This window comes from Oncorhynchus gorbuscha, linkage group LG02 (assembly GCF_021184085.1).
Source record: "Oncorhynchus gorbuscha isolate QuinsamMale2020 ecotype Even-year linkage group LG02, OgorEven_v1.0, whole genome shotgun sequence".
In the NCBI taxonomy this organism is placed as follows: domain Eukaryota; kingdom Metazoa; phylum Chordata; class Actinopteri; order Salmoniformes; family Salmonidae; genus Oncorhynchus; species Oncorhynchus gorbuscha.
This window is the reverse complement of record NC_060174.1, coordinates 55,655,893-55,680,189: the sequence shown is the minus strand read 5'-3', so window position 1 is coordinate 55,680,189 and position 24,297 is coordinate 55,655,893. Positions and strand designations below refer to the sequence as shown.

Genomic DNA, 24,297 nt, shown 5'->3' with positions numbered 1-24,297 from the left:
TAAAGAGCTCAAATTGGGAAAAACTTAAGAGAACCATTACCTTACCAAAAATGGAGGCATGAATGGGCCTCAGTGACTTGTTCAATTGTTCGCTGACTCGTGATGGCTGTCTCCTATTACTTGCAGATTGAGCTAAAGCCCTTCTCATTACCATATAACTTTTCGTCTGTTTCGGTAATGAGAACCTTTTTAATTTCGGTTACGATAATAAGCTAATTCTAATGTATAGTCAATGGGTGTGCTGTGCTGATAACTTAGATCTTTTACCAGGACCACTATTGTATAGATTTTTTTGTAAAACACCAGTTATTTGATTAAGTAGAAGTTGTCAAAAAATATGCGTGTATAAACCCCATTTAATTGACTTAAAGCCACAATCTGGAGTTTGTGTTTCAGCAAAGAGCAACACCCCCACTTAAAGGAGGATATCCCTTATTTTTACATGTGTACTTGTTTGTTTTAGCATTTACCTGTACTGTTGTTTGATATCCCACATATATCGATTAGAAGCATATCGTGTTATTCTATTTGCATATTGGATGCCATTAAATGTATAAATAGATCTAAAATACCTTAGAACAACACATATCCATGTCTTAATACACCAATGTTACCTGTAAAGACCTTGGAGAAATGTAAAAAATACATTTAAAAAGTAGCCTTTTAAACTTTTGAAAATACATACACGTAATTACAGTATTTATACTTATGCTAAAATAAGGGGTATTTTAGTCAATTGCATTAAGATCCGTGATTTTAGTATTATACAAGTAATTTGAGATTAACAAATAACACAGTTTGATGTATTAGGTTACTGAATCTCTAATAGAGGCCAGGACAGTTTTTCAATGGCAATCTATGCAACACTCATTACCAAAACATGCATTTTCATCTACGAAAGCTGCTTTTCATTACCATAATGCACTGATATTTAGGAAATATTCCGTAAAATAAATTGTATACTTTAGTAATTTTGACTTAATCTGATAGTGTGCCTTTTGTTCTTTGTGTACATAAACATAACATGAATACACAAGTAATTATGACAAAAGAAACTAGATTCAGAAAAGGTTATGTGTTTCTGTAATGAGATAAATTACAACATAAATGTGTATAATTAAATGTTTAATATATTTGTTTGCAGTGTTATGCTTAACTCAGGCCTCTTCAATCAGTGAGAAATATTTTAAAAAATGTATTCAAATTATGTTTATATCTTTTTTTCAATAAACACAACAATAAGTATTAATTAAATAGCTAAAGATCCTAATCTTAGTAATCCAAGAGGAATCATGGTTGAAAATGTGTTTCTTTTTTAAAACTATTATTTTGTCAAGTGCCAGTTTCTTGAGAATCACCCATGTGTTCCCGTAAATTGATTTTGGACTTGGGGACTGTGAAGAGACCCCTGGTGGCATGTCTTGTGGGGTGTGTCTGAGCTGAATGTTATTTAATTATGCAGACAATCTGGAATTTTCATCACAGTAATATTTCTCATAAAAACTAAAAGAGAAGATGATAATCTCTTGTCAAACCTCAACCGAGAAAGACTGACATGCATGTTGTTGATGTTAGTTCTGTATGCAGCAAGGCATGCTGCTCTGTTTGAGCCAGATGCAGCGTTGCTTGGTATTTTCTGTTGCTGCACTTCACCATTTTACTGGACAGTAATCAATATTGGACAAGAACAGAGCCTGAACAACTAGTACAGTTGATTTTTGTGTAAATAAAAACGCAGAACATCTTTTTATAGACATACCCCTCCACATCTTCACAACTAATTTGTCAATATGACTTGACCATGATAATTGACCATCCAACGTTATACCTAAGGGTATAGCTTCCTCAACTTGCTCAATGGTCACACCCTTTATGTACAACTCCAGTTGAGTTTTACATCTTAGAGAATGTTTTTAACCAAATACAATGCTATTATGAATTACCCATTCTGATTTTCCCAAGTACTCAATGCCATGGTCTGGTAGCATTTGGGGTTTATCACCTGTACAAGGACTCAAGTGCTGCTAATGTACAGAGTGTAATCCTTACAGCTCAGAGAGGAAAGATTCTTGGAGTCTCTTTGTACAAAACATGGCTTTTCCCTCACTGAGCTTTCTCAGATGTTTATCGATAGCTTAATACATACAGTGCATTCGGTAAGTATTCAGACCCCTTGACTTTTTCCACATTTTGTTACATTACAACACTTATTCTAAAATTGATTAAATTATTTTTTCCCTAATCAATCTACACAGAATACCCCATAATGACAAAGCGAAAACAGGTTTTTAGACATTTGTGCAACTGTATAAACAAATGTGTATGTTATGTATCAAGTAAGTATTCAGACCCTTTGCTGTGAGACTTGAAATTGAGCTCAGGTGCATCCTGTATCCATTGATCATCGTTGAGATGTTTCTAGAACTTGATTGGAGTCCACATGTGGTAACTAAATTGACTGTACATGATTTGGAAAGGCACACACCTACAGTATCTATATAAGGTCTTACTGTTGACAGTGCATGTCAGAGCAAAAACCAAGCCGTGAGTTTGAAGGAATTGTCTGTAGAGTTCCCGAAACAGGATTGTGTCGAGGCACAGATCTGGGGAAGGATACCAAAATATGTCTGCAGCATTGAAGGTCCCCAAGAACACAGTGGCCTCCATCACTCTTAAATGGAACTTTTCCTAGAGCTGGATGGCCACCCGGCCATACTGAGCAATCGGGGGAGAAGGGCATTGGTCCGCGAGGTGACCAGGATCCCAATGGTCACTCTGAGTTCCTCTGTGGAGATAGGAGAACCTTCCAGTAGGACAACCATCTCTGCAGCACTCTACTAATCAGGTCTTTCACTGAGGAAATGGGAAAAGGGGATAGCTAGTCAGTTGTAGAACTCAATGTGAAGCATGGTGGAGGCAACATCATGCTGTGTGGATGTTTTTCAACGGCAGGGACTGGGAGACTAGTCAGGGTTGAAAGAAAAATGAACGGAGCAAAGTACAGAGAGATCCTTGATGAAAAAAAAAATATCTAGTTAACAGAAGAAAGGAAGACAAAATAAGGACAAAAGAAGGACAGAAGAAAAAAGGAAAAGAAAGAGGACAACAAAGTGAAACAGTCAGCACTTCTATTGCAACTTCGTATTTCGTCGTCCTAACGTAGTCTACACTGCTATCTGCCCAGCAGCTAGCCAGCTAGCAAACGTCCACCGTCTACCGAATAGCAGCACTGTAGAAACTATTACACTCAACTGAACGACTTGATTAGTGTAGTGTTAGCTAGCTACATAGTTGTCTTTGCTGTCTTCGTATCCAAGATAATTGTGTAGTTTAGAGCGTGTAGTCTTAGAGTGATTATCTTAATTTACCGAGGTTAGCTAGCCAGCTATTTGTCGTCCTTAACGTAGGAGACACTGCTAGCTAGCCAACAGCTAGCCAACGTCTACTGAATAGAACTTCCGCACTCAACAACCCGGTCGCATTCCGCTTCGCTCCACAGGTAGTATCACATTTTTCATTTCATTTCATTACAGCACAACGGTTTGATTTGTTTGATCGTAGCTAGCTACATAGCTAGCTACATAGCCGTCTGTGTATCAAAGATAATTGTGTAGTCTAGAGCGATTTTCTAGGTTAGCTAGCCAGCTATTGTCGTTCTTTTAACGCAACATAACGTAATCAACAGTGCTAGCTAGCCAGCTAGCCCCCCATAGCAGCACTGTAGAAACTACTACACTCAACGGAACGACTTGATTAGTGTAGTGTCAACAACGCAGCCACTGTCAGCTAGCCTACAAAGTCAACAACGCAGCCACTGCCAGCTAGCCTACTTCAGCAGTACTGTATCATTTTTAATAATTTCAGTCAATAAGATTCTTGCTACGTAAGCTTAACTTTCTGAACATTCGAGACGTGTAGTCCACTTGTCATTCAATCTCCTTGCATTAGCGTAGCCTCTTCTGTAGCCTGTCAACTATGTGTCTGTCTATCCCTGTTCTCTCCTCTCTGCACAGACCATACAAACGCTCCACACCGCGTGGCCGCTGCCACCCTAATCTGGTGGTCCCAGCGCGCACGACCCACGTGGAGTTCCAGGTCTCCGGTAGCCTCTGGAACTGCCGATCTGCAGCCAACAAGGCAGAGTTCATCTCAGCCTATGCCTCCCTCCAGTCCCTCGACTTCTTGGCACTGACAGAAACATGGATCACCACAGATAACACTGCTACTCCTACTGCTCTCTCTTCGTCCGCCCACGTGTTCTCGCACACCCCGAGAGCTTCTGGTCAGCGGGGTGGTGGTATAGGGATCCTTATCTCTCCCATGTGGTCATTCTCTCTTTCTCCCCTTACCCATCTGTCTATCGCCTCCTTTGAATTTCATGCTGTCACAGTTACCAGCCCTTTCAAGCTTAACATCCTTATCATTTATCGCCCTCCAGGTCCCCTCGGAGAGTTCATCAATGAGCTTGATGCCTTGATAAGCTCCTTTCCTGAGGACGGCTCACCTCTCACAGTTCTGGGCGACTTTAACCTCCCCACGTCTACCTTTGACTCATTCCTCTCTGCCTCCTTCTTTCCACTCCTCTCCTCTTTTGACCTCACCCTCTCACCTTCCCCCTACTCACAAGGCAGGCAATACGCTCGACCTCATCTTTACTAGATGCTGTTCTTCCACTAACCTCATTGCAACTCCCCTCCAAGTCTCCGACCACTACCTTGTATCCTTTTCCCTCTCGCTCTCATCCAACACTTCCCACACTGCCCCTACTCGGATGGTATCGCGCCGTCCCAACCTTCGCTCTCTCTCCCCGCTACTCTCTCCTCTTCCATCCTATCATCTCTTCCCTCTGCTCAAACCTTCTCCAACCTATCTCCTGATTCTGCCTCCTCAACCCTCCTCTCCTCCCTTTCTGCATCCTTTGACTCTCTATGTCCCCTATCTTCCAGGCCGGCTCGGTCCTCCCTCCCGCTCCGTGGCTTGACGACTCAATGCGAGCTCACAGAACAGGGCTCCGGAAGGCCGAGCGGAAATGGAGGAAAACTCGCCTCCCTGCGGACCTGGCATCCTTTCACTCCCTCCTCTCTACATTTTCCTCCTCTGTCTCTGCTGCTAAAGCCACTTTCTACCACTCTAAATTCCAAGCATCTGCCTCTAACCCTAGGAAGCTCTTTGCCACATTCTCCTCCCTCCTGAATCCTCCTCCCCCTCCCCCCTCCTCCCTCTCTGCAGATGACTTCGTCAACCATTTTGAAAAGAAGATCGACGACATCCGATCCTCGTTTGCTAAGTCAAACAACACCGCTGGTTCTGCTCACACTGCCCTACCCTGTGCTCTGACCTCTTTCTCCCCTCTCTCTCCAGATGAAATCTCGCGTCTTGTGACGGCCGGCCGCCCAACAACCTGCCCGCTCGACCCTATCCCCTCCTCTCTTCTCCAGACCATTTCCGGAGACCTTCTCCCTTACCTCACCTCGCTCATCAACTTATCCCTGACCGCTGGCTACGTCCCTTCCGTCTTCAAGAGAGCGAGAGTTGCACCCCTTCTGAAAAAACCTACACTCGATCCCTCCGATGTCAACAACTACAGACCAGTATCCCTTCTTTCTTTTCTCTCCAAAACTCTTGAACGTGCCGTCCTTGGTCAGCTCTCCCGCTATCTCTCTCAGAATGACCTTCTTGATCCAAATCAGTCAGGTTTCAAGACTAGTCATTCAACTGAGACTGCTCTTCTCTGTATCACGGAGGCGCTCCGCACCGCTAAAGCTAACTCTCTCTCCTCTGCTCTCATCCTTCTAGACCTATCGGCTGCCTTCGATACTGTGAACCATCAGATTCTCCTCTCCACCCTCTCCGAGTTGGGCATCTCCGGCGCGGCCCACGCTTGGATTGCGTCCTACCTGACAGGTCGCTCCTACCAGGTGGCGTGGCGAGAATCTGTCTCCTCACCACGCGCTCTCACCACTGGTGTCCCCCAGGGCTCTGTTCTAGGCCCTCTCCTATTCTCACTATACACCAAGTCACTTGGCTCTGTCATAACCTCACATGGTCTCTCCTATCATTGCTATGCAGACGACACACAATTAATCTTCTCCTTTCCCCCTTCTGATGACCAGGTGGCGAATCGCATCTCTGCATGTCTGGCAGACATATCAGTGTGGATGACGGATCACCACCTCAAGCTGAACTTCGGCAAGACGGAGCTGCTCTTCCTCCCGGGGAAGGACTGCCCGTTCCATGATCTCGCCATCACGGTTGACAACTCCATTGTGTCCTCCTCCCAGAGCGCTAAGAACCTTGGCGTGATCCTGGACAACAAACTGTCGTTCTCAACTAACATCAAGGCGGTGGCCCGTTCCTGTAGGTTCATGCTCTACAACATCCGCAGAGTACGACCCTGCCTCACACAGGAAGCGCGCAGGTCCTAATCCAGGCACTTGTCATCTCCCGTCTGGATTACTGCAACTCGCTGTTGGCTGGGCTCCCTGCCTGTGCCATTAAACCCCTACAACTCATCCAGAACGCCGCAGCCCGTCTAGTGTTCAACCTTCCCAAGTTCTCTCACGTCACCCCGCTCCTCCGCTCTCTCCACTGGCTTCCAGTTGAAGCTCGCATCCGCTACAAGACCATGGTGCTTGCCTACGGAGCTGTGAGGGGAACGGCACCTCAGTACCTCCAGGCTCTGATCAGGCCCTACACCCAAATAAGGGCACTGCGTTCATCCACCTCTGGCCTGCTCGCCTCCCTACCACTGAGGAAGTACAGTTCCCGCTCAGCTCAGTCAAAACTGTTCGCTGCTCTGGCTCCCCAATGGTGGAACAAACTCCCTCACGACGCCAGGACAGCGGAGTCAATCACCACCTTCCGGAGACACCTGAAACCCCACCTCTTTAAGGAATACCTAGGATAGGATAAAGTAATCCTTCTCACCCCCTCCCCCTTAAAATATTTAGATGCACTATTGTAAAGTGGTTGTTCCACTGGATGTCATAAGGTGAATGCACCAATTTGTAAGTCGCTCTGGATAAGAGCGTCTGCTAAATGACTTAAATGTAATGTAAAAATGTAAAAACCTGCTCCAGAGCGCTCAGGACCTCAGACTGGGTTGAAGGTTCACCTTCCAACAGGACCATGACCCTAAGCACGCCGCCAAGACAACGCAGGAGTGGCCCAGCCAGATCCCGGACATGAACCCGATCAAACATCTCTGGAGAGACCTGAAAATAGCCATGCAGCGACACTCCCCATCCAACCTGACAGAGCTTGAGAGGATTTGCAGAGAAGAATGGAAGTTTGAACAATTACAGGAGTGCCAAGCTTGTAACGTAATAACCAAGAAGATTTGAGGCTGTAATCACTGCCAAAGGTGCTTCAACAAAGTATGAGTAAAGGCTCTGAATACATATGTAAATGGATATATTTAAGTTATTTAGTTTTTATTTCTAAAAACCTGTTTTTGCTTTGTCATTATGGGTATTGTGTGTAGATTGATGAGGGAAACAAATATTTAATCCATTTTAGAAAAAGGCGTAACGTAACAAAATGTGGAAAAAGTCAAGGGGTCTGAATACTTTGCACCACCTTACAGGCATTTTGTCCATGTGATTGATGCAAAATTGACGACTGAGCCATGCTGACAATGACCGTTTCCCAGAAAACTCCCAGACAACTGCTACTGCATCATACAATATGCACTGTACAGTACTGTCGGTTACTGCATGTACTATGAGGAACAGTTTAGGGGGCAGAAAATAATTCACTCACCAAGCACCAGAGAGCCCCGGGCGAGGTGGCTATGATGGTAGCAGCCCTGGGGGTGTTGTACATCAGCGCCAGCTCTCCAAAGCTCCCCCGGTTATCATAGGCTCCCACAATCTTCTCAATGCCATCAACCCTCATGCAGATATCAAATATCCCTCTGAGAGAGGGGGGAGAGAGGACGAGATTTAGAGAGAACAATTTGGATCATATAATAGTCCTTTCAAGACAAAATACAGTGATTAACTGAAATGAAACTATTGCCAAATATACTATGATGTATGGGAGGAACATTTGGGGAGTAACCCCGAAAGGTTGTCAGTCCAACAGTTTAACCATTTACGCCAAGAAGTTCAAACCTCTTGATGAGGTTGTTAGGTGTTAAGGTTACTATAGTATGTCAGGGTTTACCTTTCTATGACATAGAAGTTATCCCCATCGTCATCTTGATCTATGATGTGCTCTCCTACCTCAAAGAACTTCTCAAACATGGCATCAAGTACTTGGGAAAATTGTTCCTGTGGTGTGAGATAACAAACAATAAATAAAAATACAGACTGAAACAAAGACCTGAGGAGTATATCAAACTAGCAGTCTATTCAAATAGAAAACATTGTAGGCCCTAGGTTACACATGACTCATTACACATTGCACAGCATCATACATACAGTACGTAGGATACATGTTTCAACTTGATTCCTCGCTACATGTTGTTACAGTACTTAAACATAATTGGCAAAACAATCCCACAGTGCATCGGGCCATGGCACAAAGCTACTGGCCCCAGGCTACACTCTGTTCTCTTTTCTGTGTATAGCGTGTGTGCGTGTGCGTGTGTAATGAACCATAGCAGATAGTGAATGGAGGGAAAGGGAGACCCACTACAGTACGACGAGGGACTAAAAATATAACATTCTTCATCTTACCGGGTCCAGGTTTTTAAACAGGAGGATATCTCTGCAGGCCTCCTGTAGTCTTTGCCTCTGCTCGTCTGTTTTAGGGTTGGTCACCAGGGAAAGCTATTGTTATATGGAAAGTTATTGACAAAGATATTTTGAAACAACACGTCTTTTGTCCTTCACATCCAATTATCTGTATACTCCACACACTAATACCAATACTCATCTAGTACAACATCCTTTAGAAAACATAGCTGACATTTAACTTGTCATCATTTTTTTTTATCTCCAGAATTCATTTCTTCAACAGTTCCTCTGTAGTCTCTGTAATAGTTTCATGTACAGTACCAATTTTTGAAATGCAGGGCCATCTTACCCTCTGCTCTTTGTCCTCCTCGTCTTCATCAGGGTTGAATGCCTCGGCACACACTGTATGATAGAAGAGGTTATTGAAAGTTACTGCAAGACATTCACATTCACTGAAAATACAATATGCTGACCAGAAACACACATTCTGTTGAAGACATATGTTGCTTGTCAGAAAAGGTTAACAAAAAAATCTAAGAAAAGTAGAAATACAAGATTGTGCACAGAAAGGTGTCACTGTATTTAATCCATTACAGATCCTATAAGCAACTGTCTTCTTCATGGTGGATTTAGAGCCTTTGTGTAAAATGATTTTATTAAACGCAACCTTGTTTTAAAGTATTGGGCCTATAACGAACTTCCTCAAGATGTACGTTGTCTGTGTAAGAGATTCATTAAAGATAATACGAGGTCCATGTTCCAACAAAGGAATATATTGTAAAAATACGTGGATATCCATGACATCTCTGAGAGATTTAGTAATCCTAATAAAATATCACTTTTTAAACAGATCAAAGAGATAAAAAGTGAGTTAACACAACCATAATTGAGCCAGAGTTCAGACCCTACTTGTGACTAACATAAAGCACATACTGTATTTATTATGGGGTGATAATACCTTCATTTTACACTTGAAGTTGACACAATAAAGACTTTTTGATTGAAGATGCCATAGACCTTTTTCAGAGTTTTTCACAGTTCAGCTTCTCTAATACCACACAAAAACAAAGGCACTGTGCCCAAACCTTAAGACTTTAAAGATGGGTGGCCAGGGGGCCTCTCTTTTCACCTTTCTTCTGTCATGAGTGCCCAACAGCTAGCCTGGTCAACCAGACTGAGTGCTACGATCATTGGTGAGCTTAGTGGTCAGTATCGTTGACCGGCCTAGCCAATCAGCTCCTAGATGCCTCCAGTCAACCATCCTCTTACTAACTATCCAGATAACAGCACAGTCACTCCTCTGTCTGTCCGTCTTCATCAATAACCTCAACTTCCCACACAACAGACTAGGATGGATCCTCATATCAACACGGTCCTGCTGCCGCAAGTTTCAACTCACATCATTTTGTGATTGACTTCCTTCCTGGGGTTTGTTAAAGGAAGATCGAGATGACGGTGATAATTCATCTCTATTGTAAGCGAGGCTGGGTAAAATGAAACACAGTGGAGGAAGAGATCGGATTAATGGCCTCGGTGAGTGTTAATACCGACCAGTTACATTATCCAGGGGATTTTCATATCCACAACGACCGGAGACTTTACCTGTCCTACATACTCATTCTTACTCTAATGTTAAACAAAATCAAAATAATATGATAGAATAGAACTAAAAACATTCTGTGATCTTTACTACAGAGTGGACCTAAAAAAGTCTGGAGCCTGACTACCTGTGTAACTTCAGAAAGTATCCTTGAGTAAGAGACATCTCTGTTTTGTAAGTAGACTGCTGACTAAACTAACAGTCCAGACAGAGAAGTACCGTACTGTAGAAAATTGAAGATTCCTGGTAAAGCAAGTCAATTATTGAAATGGTGGTGTGTTGTTATAAGAACAGACACTACAGTGCTGCTGACTAAATCACTGCTGATTTCAGGCTCTCTGGGACTGGGTATTTCACGGTTGAAAAGTTAAAATAGACTACAGCAGAAGCATATCCCTACAGTGGTTTGTCCTTTAAAAGTTGCAGCGTACTGCGCCACAGCTTACTTGGTGCCACAGAATTCTATGGCACGTTATTTAAGTGCCAGACACTAGTACCATTAATGCTAGTTAGTGCTAGTTTGACCACCAGAGTGCATCTTTGAGAAGCATTTGATAGCCTTCAATAAAGGCTGTACTAGAGAATTTAAAACATTTTTTTGTAAGAACATAGTATATGGGAATGATTTTAAGACATTTTTTCTTAATTAATTTGATTAACATTATGGTGTTTCTATTTCTATTCCAAGCTCTGGAATGGAAAATATGACGCTGTACAACGTGACGGTCGGGAGTAGGCTACAGTACTTGGCTATTTGTATAAAGAATCCCTGTGTTGTGTAGGCACGTGGGAGACCGGGGTTCAATTCCCCAACTGTCCTTGTAAATAAGAATTTGTTCTTAACTGACTTGCCTACTTAAATAAAGGTTACACTAAGAGCATAACATTTCTACACCCTAATTGTATAATTGTATTCTATCCAATACCCAAATGGAGATTCAGTGAAAATAAAAATCACATTGATTTATCAAGACCAGTCCCCATGCTTGTCTCAGAGCAGTGCAAAATGGTGCTAAAATAGTTGTAGGCTATTGCTTCAAATCCTATTGCTTCTATCTTCAATATGCTCTTTAAATAAATAAGGCATACATCACTTTTAACAGCACATTACTCAACACTAGTGAGACTCATGTTGCCTACGGTTGGCCTCCAGACCATTTCCGGAGACCTTCTCCCTTACCTCACCTCGCTCATCAACTTATCCCTGACCGCTGGCTACGTCCCTTCCGTCTTCAAGAGAGCGAGAGTTGCACCCCTTCTGAAAAAACCTACACTCGATCCCTCCGATGTCAACAACTACAGACCAGTATCCCTTCTTTCTTTTCTCTCCAAAACTCTTGAACGTGCCGTCCTTGGTCAGCTCTCCCGCTATCTCTCTCAGAATGACCTTCTTGATCCAAATCAGTCAGGTTTCAAGACTAGTCATTCAACTGAGACTGCTCTTCTCTGTATCACGGAGGCGCTCCGCACCGCTAAAGCTAACTCTCTCTCCTCTGCTCTCATCCTTCTAGACCTATCGGCTGCCTTCAATACTGTGAACCATCAGATCCTCCTCTCCACCCTCTCCGAGTTGGGCATCTCCGGCGTGGCCCACGCTTGGATTGCGTCCTACCTGACAGGTCGCTCCTACCAGGTGGCGTGGCGAGAATCTGTCTCCTCACCATGCGCTCTCACCACTGGTGTCCCCCAGGGCTCTGTTCTAGGCCCTCTCCTATTCTCGCTATACACCAAGTCACTTGGCTCTGTCATAACCTCACATGGTCTCTCCTATCATTGCTATGCAGACGACACACAATTAATCTTCTCCTTTCCCCCTTCTGATGACCAGGTGGCGAATCGCATCTCTGCATGTCTGGCAGACATATCAGTGTGGATGACGGATCACCACCTCAAGCTGAACTTCGGCAAGACGGAGCTGCTCTTCCTCCCGGGAAGGACTGCCCGTTCCATGATCTCGCCATCACGGTTGACAACTCCATTGTGTCCTCCTCCCAGAGCGCTAAGAACCTTGGCGTGATCCTGGACAACACCCTGTCGTTCTCAACTAACATCAAGGCGGTGGCCCGTTCCTGTAGGTTCATGCTCTACAACATCCGCAGAGTACGACCCTGCCTCACACAGGAAGCGGCGCAGGTCCTAATCCAGGCACTTGTCATCTCCCGTCTGGATTACTGCAACTCGCTGTTGGCTGGGCTCCCTGCCTGTGCCATTAAACCCCTACAACTCATCCAGAACGTCGCAGCCCGTCTAGTGTTCAACCTTCCCAAGTTCTCTCACGTCACCCCGCTCCTCCGCTCTCTCCACTGGCTTCCAGTTGAAGCTCGCATCCGCTACAAGACCATGGTGCTTGCCTACGGAGCTGTGAGGGGAACGGCACCTCAGTACCTCCAGGCTCTGATCAGGCCCTACACCCAAATAAGGGCACTGCGTTCATCCACCTCTGGCCTGCTCGCCTCCCTACCACTGAGGAAGTACAGTTCCCGCTCAGCCCAGTCAAAACTGTTCGCTGCTCTGGCTCCCCAATGGTGGAACAAACTCCCTCACGACGCCAGGACAGCGGAGTCAATCACCACCTTCCGGAGACACCTGAAACCCCAACTCTTTAAGGAATACCTAGGATAGGATAAAGTAATCCTTCTCACCCCCCCCCCCCCCTTAAAATATGTAGATGCACTATTGTAAAGTGGCTGTTCCACTGGATGTCATAAGGTGAATGCACCAATTTGTAAGTCGCTCTGGATAAGAGCGTCTGCTAAATGACTTAAATGTAAATGTAAATGTATTGAAAAATATGATGTGACTCTCCGCCGATAATTACATATAGAGGATTGGAGGATTCCAAATTAAAAACCAAAAGCCACCTCATGGGTCTCCCGGTGGCGGCCAGCACTTGTATCGAACCTGCATCTGTAGCAACGCATTTTGCACTGTGTGTGCCCCCATCCACTCTGGAGACCCCATCCAGAAAGTATCAAAATACAGAGAGGTGTTGGTAAAGGTATATCATCCTGCTAATAGCCCATAATGGGCTATTATACAGTGGGGCAAATAAGTATTTAGTCAGCCACCAATTGTGCAAGTTCTCCCACTTAAAAAGATGAGAGAGGCCTGTAATTTTCATCATTGGTACACTTCAACTATGACAGACAAAATGAGAAAAAAAAATCCAGAAAATCACACAGTATTGAAAGTGCAGACTGGCACTAAGAACAGCGGGAACGTCTCCCTAGTCAGCCCCATTATTAGTGCAACGCCCCCTAAAGTGTTGCTCTGTGCCACCCAGTGTGGTGGGTTGGCGGTCCACCCCCCCTCCCTCCCCCCCCCTTCCTCCTCCTCCCTTCCCCATGGGCTAGGTCTGTCTTCTGTGCGCAGCTCTTCGGCCCATCCAGTGCCCCCTGCCCTCGTGTCTTGAACCTTGTGTGCTTTCAGGGGATACAGCTTGAGAACTGCAAGGCAATCCCATTGTGCGCCACTCGGGTGCCATGACCAATATGACCCTTATACACTGCTCAAAAAAATAAAGGGAACACTAAAATAACACATCCTAGAAAACCACACTACAGGCGGATCCAACTTTGATGTAATGTCCTTAAAACAAGTCAAAATGAGGCTCAGTAGTGTGTGTGGCCTGCACATGCCTGCATGACCTCCCTACAACGCCTGGGCATGCTCCTGATGAGGTGGTGGATGGTCTCCTGAGGGATCTCCTCCCAGACCTGGACTAAAGCATCCGCCAAGTCCTGGACAGTCTGTGGTGCAACGTGGCATTGGTGGATGGAGCGAGACATGATGTCCCAGATGTGCTCAATTGGATTCAGGTCTGGGGAACGGGCGGGCCAGTCCCTAGCATCAATTCCTTCCTCTTGCAGGAACTGCTGACACACTCCAGCCACATGAGGTCTAGCATTGTCTTGCATTAGGAGGAACCCCGGGCCAACCGCACCAGCATATGGTCTCACAAGGGGTCTGAGGATCTCATCTCGGTACCTAATGGCAGTCAGGCTACCTCTGGCGAGCACATGGAGGGCTGTGCGGCCCATGACTGACCCACCGCCAAACCGGTCATGCTGGAGGATGTTGCAGGCAGCAGAACGTTCTCCACGACGTCTCCAGACTCTGTCACGTCTGTCACATGTGCTCAGTGTGAAACTGCTTTCAGAGCACAGGGCGCCAGTGGCGAATTTGCCAATCTTGGTGTTCTCTGGCAAATGCCAAACGTCCTGCACGGTGTTGGGCTGTAAGCACAACCCCCAGCTGTGGACGTTGGGCCCTCATACCATCCTCATGGAGTCTGTTTCTGACCGTTTGAGCAGACACATGTACATTTGTGGTCTGCTGGAGGTCATTGTGGCTCTGGCAGTGCTCCTCCTGCTCCTCCTTGCACGAAGGCGGAGGAAGCGGTCCTGCTGCTGGGTTGTTGCGCTCCTACGGCCTCCTCCACGTCTCATGATGTACTGGCCTGTCTCCTGGTAGCGCCTCCATGCTCTGGACACTATGCTGACAGACACAGCAAACCTTCTTGCCACAGCTTGCATTGATGTGCCATCCTGGATGAGCTGCACAACCTGAGCCACTTGTGTGGGTTGGAGACTCCGTCACATGCTACCACTAGAGTGAAAGCACTGCCAGCATTCTAAAGTGACCAAAACATCAGCCAAGAAGCATAGGAACTGAGAAGTGGTCTGTGGTTATCACCTGCAGAACCACTCCTTTATTGGGGTGTCTTGCTAATTGCCTATAATTTCCAACTGTTGTCTATTCCATTGGCACAACAGCATGTGAAATGTATTGCTTCCTAAGTGGACAGTTTGATTTCACAAAAGTGTGATTGACTTGGAGTTACATTGTGTTGTTTAAGTGTTCCCTTTATTTTTTTGAGCAGTGTATATTGTCCTGCTAATAACTGTGTTAATAATATATCTGTGAGAATATCCAAGGGGATTTTATATCATTCTAAATTAATAACAATAATAATCGCTTTGTTAAAAAAATATATATAAAAATATATATATTTTGGAGATTATTTTGTTTTCAAATAATGTAAAATGAGTGAGAAAAAGGCCAATCTTGAACATGGGGTGAGACATGGTTACTAATTTGTAAATAAAGCCCGTTTTATATTTATTTATGATTTTAGAGGGAGAGAACCAAATACCTACAGTCATCTCATGGGTCTCCCAGTCGAGGCCAGCACGGGTATTGAACCAGCATCTGTTGCTTGCACTGCTACGTAGTGTCTTAGACCTTTGCGCCACTCAGGCACTGTACAACGTGACTGGTCGGGAGAGGGCTACAATACTACTGTAACAGCAAAATAATCCTAACAAAATAAAATAATAAAAACCTTAGTGTAGCAATAGTTTTAGTAAGTAATACTGAAGTCGTGCACAATTATCAGTTTCTATTTAGGTTTATGTCGCCCATTCATTGTCAGTTAGAGACACAGTAGGACCCAAAAGCATAATCAGTGCTCCAACTCCCCCTTGCGCTGGTCAGGATCAATGAAGTGGTGACGCAGGGTACCGTACTAAACCACAATATTACCTCTAAGTCCCGCAGCATAATAACAAACCTTTAGTGGAGCAACCACTGTACTCATAATGTCCAGGCTTTTGTTCTACCCTAAACACACCAGAAACAACTCAAATAACACACTCACCTGATGCTCTTCTAATAAATCGACTCATCACAGGAGCTGAAAAAAAGTGGAAAAGCGAGGTGATCATATAGGATTATATTGGAATCTGTTGTGGTGAAACTGCCATGTCAGTTTGCAACAACAAATAGAACTTCAAACAACGAACACTGTTTTATTCCCTCAGACATCATTGCATATCATTGCACACGCGATAGAACAGCAGAGTGTGTCCTACGATTTTTTGAAATGACTTTTCTGGAAGCTCATCTTCTCCTTTTCCGAAACAAATCAAAAACAATAACAAATGCGCCTGGGGAGACCATTGGCACTGTTTCACCTTTTGCAGATCTCAGCTTTAAGGCCAAATCAAGAAATATTGCAGTGTATGGTATATACATGTTCTAATCTTTTTATGTTAAACACAGATGTTACCTAATGCTGAATGCATATCCCCTCTTTTTGATAACTTCATCAATATTGCCCATGTGGAGCTAACATGGCAGCCATGGAATCAGTCATAATACTTTTGGTAGAAACCTCAATGTCCAAACTCTCTATTATATATTTGCTTTGCAAAACACCAGGGAAGAAAGCACCCTTTGCTAACCAAAAACTCCTAATAAGGAAGTGATGCTGAGTCCTTTGTGTGTTTTGCTTCTCTGATCAAGAATCTGTCCAATGAAAATCTAACTGTTAAAAGTTCATATTCAATCAAATGTATCTATAAAACCTTTTTACATCAGCCGATGTACAGAAACCTAACATAAAACCCCAATATTCTGTTAACTCATACACAAATAACTCATCCTATACTTTTATTTGCGGCCAAAGCATGAATTGGAGAAAAAAAAAACACTTAAAAAAGCCCTTCTCAAACTTGTATCTCAAACAGACTTTTTTAAAATGCTTTCTGTTGCCTCATAGAGGATGGTTAGCTGGCCAATCAGCGGTCTACTCGCATGAATATTTTTAATGACCGGTATACGCCCACACCATTCTATTGTTGGGGTACGCCTACATCATTCTAACACAGAAAAGCTGCATTTTAATAACACACTTAATTCACATTTTATGGAAGAAAAAACATTTCTCTCATATCGTAATTCATTATAGGTCAAATTTCATAGAAATCTGGAAACACTGGACAGTTACTTTAAATGAGAACAAAATGTAATCTTAGTGAACTACACCTACACATGAAAAATACCAGCCTTGTCTCATAGACTAGACGTAACATAGTAAATGTAAATCCGGGACAATCAAATTAGTATGACGTTTGGTATGTTTCCTAAGACAGAAGGTTACTTTTGGAAAAAACGAAAGGAAAACGAAAGGAGGGTGGTCGGTCGCAGTGGATGGGAGATGTATAATGTGAATGTCTAGCAACCTAAAGGTTGTATGTTTGAATCTCATCATGGACAATTTTAGCTAATTAGCAACAGTGCAACGACCGAATAATTTTTAGCTACTAGTATGTTAGCTAACCCTTCCCCTAACCCTTTAACCTTTTCACAAGTGAGTTCCACCCAGAGTGAGTTTTTTTATGCACGTCATGTCAGAATGCACACACTGTTCCAAAATGTGATTGTTACGCAACCCGTGCAGCCTGCTAATTATCTATAGGCTATTAACTACTTGTCAAATTCAAATGATTTTCAAACAAGTTTTATTTACCTGCCATTTCCTAGTTGCAAAAATTCAAATAGTTTGCCTAATTTCAGTTTTTATGACAAAACAAGAAAGTATAGTGTAGAGAATAATTGAACCATCTAAACCGCTGTGAAATAGTTTCTATAACCCAAAGAATGTGAAATGTCAGAATAATATTTATTTCAGCTTTTATTTCTTTCATCACATTCCCAGGGGGTCAGAAGTTTACATACATTCAATTATTATTTTGTAGCATTGCCTTTAAATTGTTTAACGTGGGTAAAAACTATTCGGTAGCCTTCCACAAGCTTCCCAGAATACGTTGGGTGAATTTTGACCCATTCCTTCTGACAGAGCTGGTGTAACTGAGTCAGGTTTGTAGGCCTCCTTGCTCGCACACGCTTTTTCAGTTCGGCCGACAAATGTTCTAATGGATTGAGGTCAGGGTTTTGTAATGGCCACTCCAATACCTTGACTTTGTTATCCTTAAGCCATTTTGCCACAACTTTGGAAATATGCTTGGGGTCGTTGTCCATTTGGAAGACCCATTTGCGACCAAGCTTTAACTTCCTGACTGATGTCTTGAGATGTTGCTTCAATATATCCAAATAATTTTCCTGCCATCTATTTTGTGAAGTGCACCAGTCCCTCCTGCAGGAAAGCACCCCCACATCATGATGCTGCCACCCCCGTGCTTCACGGTTGGGATGGTGTTCTTCAGCTTGCAAGCAGCCCCCTTTTTCCTCCAAACATAATGATGGTCATTATGGCCAAACAGTTCTATTTTTGTTTACTCAGACCAGAGGACATTTCTCCAAAAAGTATGCTCTTTGTCCTTATGTGCAGTTGCAAACCGTAGTCTGGCTTTTTTATGGTGTTTTTGGAGCAGTGGCTTCTTCCTTGCTAAGAGGCCTTTCAGGTTATATCGATATAGGACTAATTTATATGTGGATATAGATACTTTTGTATCTGTTTCCTCCAGCATCTTCACAAGGTCCTTTGCTGTTGTTCTGGGATTTATTTGCACTTTTTGCACCAAAGTACTTAATCTCTAGGAGACAGAACGCATCTCCTTCCTGAGCAGTATGACAGCTGCGTCATCCAATGGTGTTTATGCTTGCAAACTATTGTTTGTACAGATGAACGTGGTACCTTCAGGCGTTTGGAAATTGCTCGCAAGGATGAACCAGACTTGTAGAGGTCTACAATTTTTTTCCTGAGGTCTTGACTGATTTCTTTTGATTTTCCCTTGATGTTAAGCAAAGAGGCAATGAGTTTGAAGGTAGGCCTTGAAATACATCCACAGGTACACCTCCAATTGATTCAAATTATGTCAGTTAGCCTATCAGAATCTTCTAAAGCCATGACATAATTTTCTGGAATTTTACAAGCTGTTTAAAGGCACAGTCAACTTAGTGTGTGTCAACTTCTGACCCACTGGAATTGTGATACGGTGAATTATAAGTGAAATAATCTGTCTGTAAACAGTTGTTGAAAAAATGACTTGTGTCATGCACAAACTAGATGTCCTAACCGACTTGCCGAAACTATAGTTTGTTAACAAGAAATCTGTGGAGTGGTTGAAAAATGAGTTTTAATGACTCCAACCTAGGTGTATGTTAACTTCGGACTTCAATTGTATTGGCCTAAGGCCAAGACAATAAGAAGACACAGTGGCAGAAACATAACAATCGGAAATCGTTTTTTGGACACCGGTTTGGACAATTTTTTTTACACCTTTATTTAACTAGGCACGTCAGTTAATTAAGAAAACATTCTTATTTTCAATGGGGGTCTAGGAACTGCCTTGTTCAGGGGCAGAACGACAGATTTTTACCTTATCAGCTTGCAACCTTACAGTTAACTAGTCCAACGCTCTAACCACCTGCCTCTCATTGCACTCCACGAGGAGCCTGCTTGTTACGCGAATGCAGTAAGAAGCCAAGGTAAGTTGCTAGCTAGCATTAAACTTATCTTATAAAAAACAATCAATCAATCATAATCACTAGTTAACTACACATCGTTGATGATATTACTAGTTTATCTAGCGTGTCCTGCATTGCATATAATCGATGTGGTGCGCATTCGTGAAAAAGTACTGTCATTGCTCCAACGTGTACCCTAACCATAAACATCAATGCCTTTCTTAAAATCAATACACAAGTATATATATTTTTAAACCTGCATATTTAGTTCATATTTCCTGCTAACATGAATTTATTTTAATTAGGTAAATTGTGTCACTTCTCTTGCAACAGAGTTGCAGCAGTTTGGGATGTTTGGCTCGTTGTGAACTGTGTGAAGACTATTTCTTCCTAACAAAGACAGCCAACTTCGCCAAACGGGGGATGATTTAACAAAAGCGCATTTGCGAAAAAAGCACAGTCGTTGCACGATTGTACCTAACCATAAACACCAATGCCTTTCTTAAAATCAATACAAAGAAGTATATATTTATAAACCTGCATATTTAGCTAAAAGAAATCCAGGTTAGCAGGCAATATTAACCAGGTGAAATTGTGTCACTTCTCTTGTGTTCATTGCACGCAGAGTCAGGGTATATGCAACAGTTTGGGCCGCATGGCTCGCTGCGAACTAGTTTGCCAGAATTTTACGTAATTATGACATAACATTGAAGGTTTGTGGTAGCAGAATCATAATTAGTTAGTTAACATTGATAAATAACATGTTTTATTTACATAATAATGCTTATGTGAGATATTTCTCATTAGGATGTTTTCTTTTGGATAATACTGTTGGCAGTTGCATTTTCCTCTCTTCTCCCAGGGCTTAGTCATTCGGGGCCCAGAGAGGGGAGAGGTCAGGCTTGTCTTCATATGTCAATATATCTGTTAAACCATGTGATGCTATGAAGAATATCAGAAGGGGATAGGACAGAATGCAGCCTTGTCTTCTTATGGGAATGTGTCTGTAACTATTGTATGTCCCCTCTGAGGTTGCCCTTATCTTGATCTAGTATATGACCTAAGAGGCTCACTGTCTTGGTGAGCTTACATTTACATTTACATTTAAGTAATTTAGCAGACGCTCTTATCCAGAGCGACTTACAAATTGGTGCATTCACCTTATGACATCCAGTGGAACAGTCACTTTACAATAGTGCATCTAAATCTTAAAGGGGGGGTGAGAGGGATTACTTATCCTATCCTAGGTATTCCTTAAAGAGGTGGGGTTTCAGGTGTCTCCAGAAGGTGGTGATTGACTCCGCTGTCCTGGCGTCGTGAGGGAGTTTGTTCCACCATTGGGGGTCCAGAGCAGCGAACAGTTTTGACTGGGCTGAGCGGGAGCTGTACTTCCTCAGTGGTAGGGAGGCGAGCAGGCCAGAGGTGGATGAACGCAGTGCCCTTGTTTGGGTGTAGGGCCTGATCAGAGCCTGGAGGTACTGAGGTGCCGTTCCCCTCACAGCTCCGTAGGCAAGCACCATGGTCTTGTAGCGGATGCGAGCTTCAACTGGAAGCCAGTGGAGAGAGCGGAGGAGCGGGGTGACGTGAGAGAACTTGGGAAGGTTGAACACCAGACGGGCTGCGGCGTTCTGGATGAGTTGTAGGGGTTTAATGGCACAGGCAGGGAGCCCAGCCAACAGCGAGTTGCAGTAAGCTTGTCCAGGAGGGGGTGTATTTGAGATGGGCGTATCTAAAATTGACAATTGATATATGCCATTGGATGAGGTAATGGTTTGGTACCATGTTGTACCAAGAATGAGATAGGAACTTTATTTAGGAGACCAAACTGAATGATAATTTATAGCTAATGCTATCCGGCTATGGGATACTCCTCTTTCAAGTAAAATGTTCTTTGTGAACTGTTCCTGAGATCTGTGTTTCGTCATGTGAGTTGAGATGTATGTGTCTTGGCTATAAATGATACTAAGAATTGTTTTGTAAGTGTCACGTTCTGACATTTATTTCCTTTGTTTTGTCATTATTCAGTATGGTCAGGGCGTGAGTTGGAGTGGGCAGTCTATGTTTTGTTTTTCTATGATTTGGGGATTTCAATGTTTCGGCCTAGTATGTTTCTCAATCAGAGGCAGGTGTCATTAGTTGTCTCTGATTGAGAATCATACTTAGGTAGCCTGGGTTTCACTGGGTGTTTGTGGGTGTTTGTTTCCGTGTCTGTGTTTTTCCACCACACGGTACTATTTTGGGTTTCTGGTTCATTCCACGTTTATTGTTTTTGTATTCAGTTGTTCATGTGTACTATGTCTTATTAAAAGAACCATGGCCACGCCGCATATTGGTCCTCTGATCCTTCTCACCTCTCCTCTTCGGAAGAAGAGGAGGAAATCCCTTACAGTAAGCACTCTCAGAGAATTCATTTCTAGACACTGAATTGATCTGAGAGTCACAGGGCTATAGTAAAGCTCATATATAATTAAAAGATGGACTTTATAATATAACTCTGACTTGTGTGTGGTTTGCTCTCTCAATGTTTAGTAATACAGGAAATTACCACGACAGGTTCTATAATGTAACAGCAATATTTAGACTTAGGGATGCCACCCGTTAGATAAAATACGGAACGGTTCCGTATTTCACTGAAATAATAAATGTTTTGTTTTCAAAATGATCGTTTCCGGATTCGACCATATTAATGACCAAAGGCTCGTATTTCTGTGTGTTATTATGTTATAATAAAGTCTATGATTTGATATTTGATAGAGCAGTCTGACTGAGCAGTGGTAGGCGGCAGCAGGCTCGTAAGCATTCATTCAAACAGCATTGTTGTGCGTTTTGCCAGCAGCTCTTCACTGTGCTTCAAACATTGAGCAGTTTATGACTTCAAGCCTATCAACTCCTGAGATTAGGCTGGTGTAACCGGGGTGGGCGCTAATAGCTTTTCAAATGTCACTCGCTCTGAGACTTGGAGTAGTTATTCCCCTTGCAAGGGCCGCGGATTTTGCTTCGAGGGTGGCTGTTGTCGATGTGTTCCTGGTTCGAGCCCAGGTAGGGGCGAGGAGAGGGATGGAAGCTATACTGTTACACTGGCAATACTAAAGTGCCTATAAGAACGTCCAATAGTCAAAGTATATGAATTACAAATGGTATAGAGAGAAATAGTCCTATAAATACTATATTAACTACAACCTAAAACCTCTTACCTTGGAAAATTGAAGTGTCATGTTAAAAGGAACCACCAGCTTTCATATGTTCTCATGTTCTGAGAAAGAACTTAAACGCTTTTTTGCATGGCACATATTGCACTTTTACTTCTTCAACACTTTGTTTTTGCATTATTTAAACCAAATTGAACATGTTTCATTATTTATTTGAGGCTAAATAGATTTTTATTGATGTATTATATTAAGTTAAAATAAGTGTTAATTCAGTATAGTTGTAATTGACATGATTAAATGTTAAAAAGTCGGCAGATTAATTGGTATCAGTTTTTTTTGGTCCTCCAATAATCGGTATCAGCATTGAAAAATCATAATCGGTTGACCTCTACCACAGAGAGTTGGTTCTAAGGAAAACAGGAGCTGCCTCCACTATTCAAGCACCATTTCAACATCATCTAATCACATATGCTTAGTCTGAAACACTGACTAACTAAATAAATACCAAAAACTAGTTAGTCCAATCAACATAATCTAATTACAGTATGATGTGGCTCTCCATGGTATTGAGTTCTGTGTGTTTGTGTGTGTGCGTACATGCGTGCAAGTAGAAAAAGCATGTTGACTCACCCTATTTGTAGAGAAATGCCAATACCATCCTCCTCTTTCACGTTGCCTAAATGGTTTGTGACTGATACAGTACACACTTTTAGTTTTAGTTGTCCTAGGCAACCTGGCATAAAATACTTCCTCGCTAGCCTAACTTCCTTTCATGGGCAACGATACACCAGGCCAGCTAGTTAGAATCACCTTTGGAACTGATTACAGCCGTGAGTCTGAAAGAGCTTTGCACTCCGGGATTGTACCATACAGTATGTGACTCACCACCTGGATTCGGGCTTATGTAGCAAAATGTGAAATTGTGTTTTTTACATTGGATAAAAGTAGAAACTCAGAGCTACAAAATGGTATATTGTACACTGCATTTGAAGAACAATCGGAAAGTAATTCTGCTTTGAAAATTGATCAACTTGTAAACTCACTTTTGAGAAAATCGCCTTTGAATGTTTTGGTATCTCGTGAAGAACTCTTCTTTGTCTACACATATTCAGCATCGTTCACACCCTCTTAAGCTTTAGCAACACCCATCTCTTTTCGCTCTCGGAGCGAACACTTGACGCTCTGGCCAATCATTTGTTTACCTCTGGATAACATGAAAACAGCCTAACCAGCTCTGCTGGCAACAATTTCATTACACTTTTTTGTAGACGTTTACTGACACCGGCCATATTCAACGGGTGTTGTACACACGTCACGTAACATTAGCTAATGAGCCAACCAGCTAACATTAGCTAGTTAAACAACAATGAACAAAGTGCCAACACTGCCTAACATTAGGCTCTAACTAGAAAAACAAACAGCTCTGGGAAACGAATAATAATGTCCGCTAGGGAGCCAGCCAGCTAACATTAGCTAGCTAGCTAACTGTACACTTTAGCTTAAGACATATAGCTAGATGAACAATGACCCTAGCTAGGTAAACAACTAAGGTTATATATGTAACCACGTTATGTGAGCTATATGGATCACTCCAATATATTGATATCACTCCACGGCGGAGGGATACATCCGAGGTGAGAATTTACAGATTTAC

General features: G+C 42.9%; 1 protein-coding gene across 1 annotated transcript in view; it reads right to left on the bottom strand.

The window, feature by feature from the left end:
• LOC124004867 (cAMP-dependent protein kinase type II-beta regulatory subunit-like) overlaps positions 1-24,297 on the bottom strand; it is a 46,238-nt gene that overhangs the window by 10,862 nt on the left and 11,079 nt on the right. The window contains exons 2-6 of the mRNA XM_046313697.1: positions 15,941-15,976; positions 9,031-9,083; positions 8,682-8,774; positions 8,167-8,273; positions 7,762-7,915 (exon numbers count right to left, since the gene is read on the bottom strand). Coding sequence (XP_046169653.1) covers positions 7,762-7,915; positions 8,167-8,273; positions 8,682-8,774; positions 9,031-9,083; positions 15,941-15,976 — 443 coding nt within the window. The remainder of the gene's footprint in view (positions 1-7,761; positions 7,916-8,166; positions 8,274-8,681; positions 8,775-9,030; positions 9,084-15,940; positions 15,977-24,297) is intronic.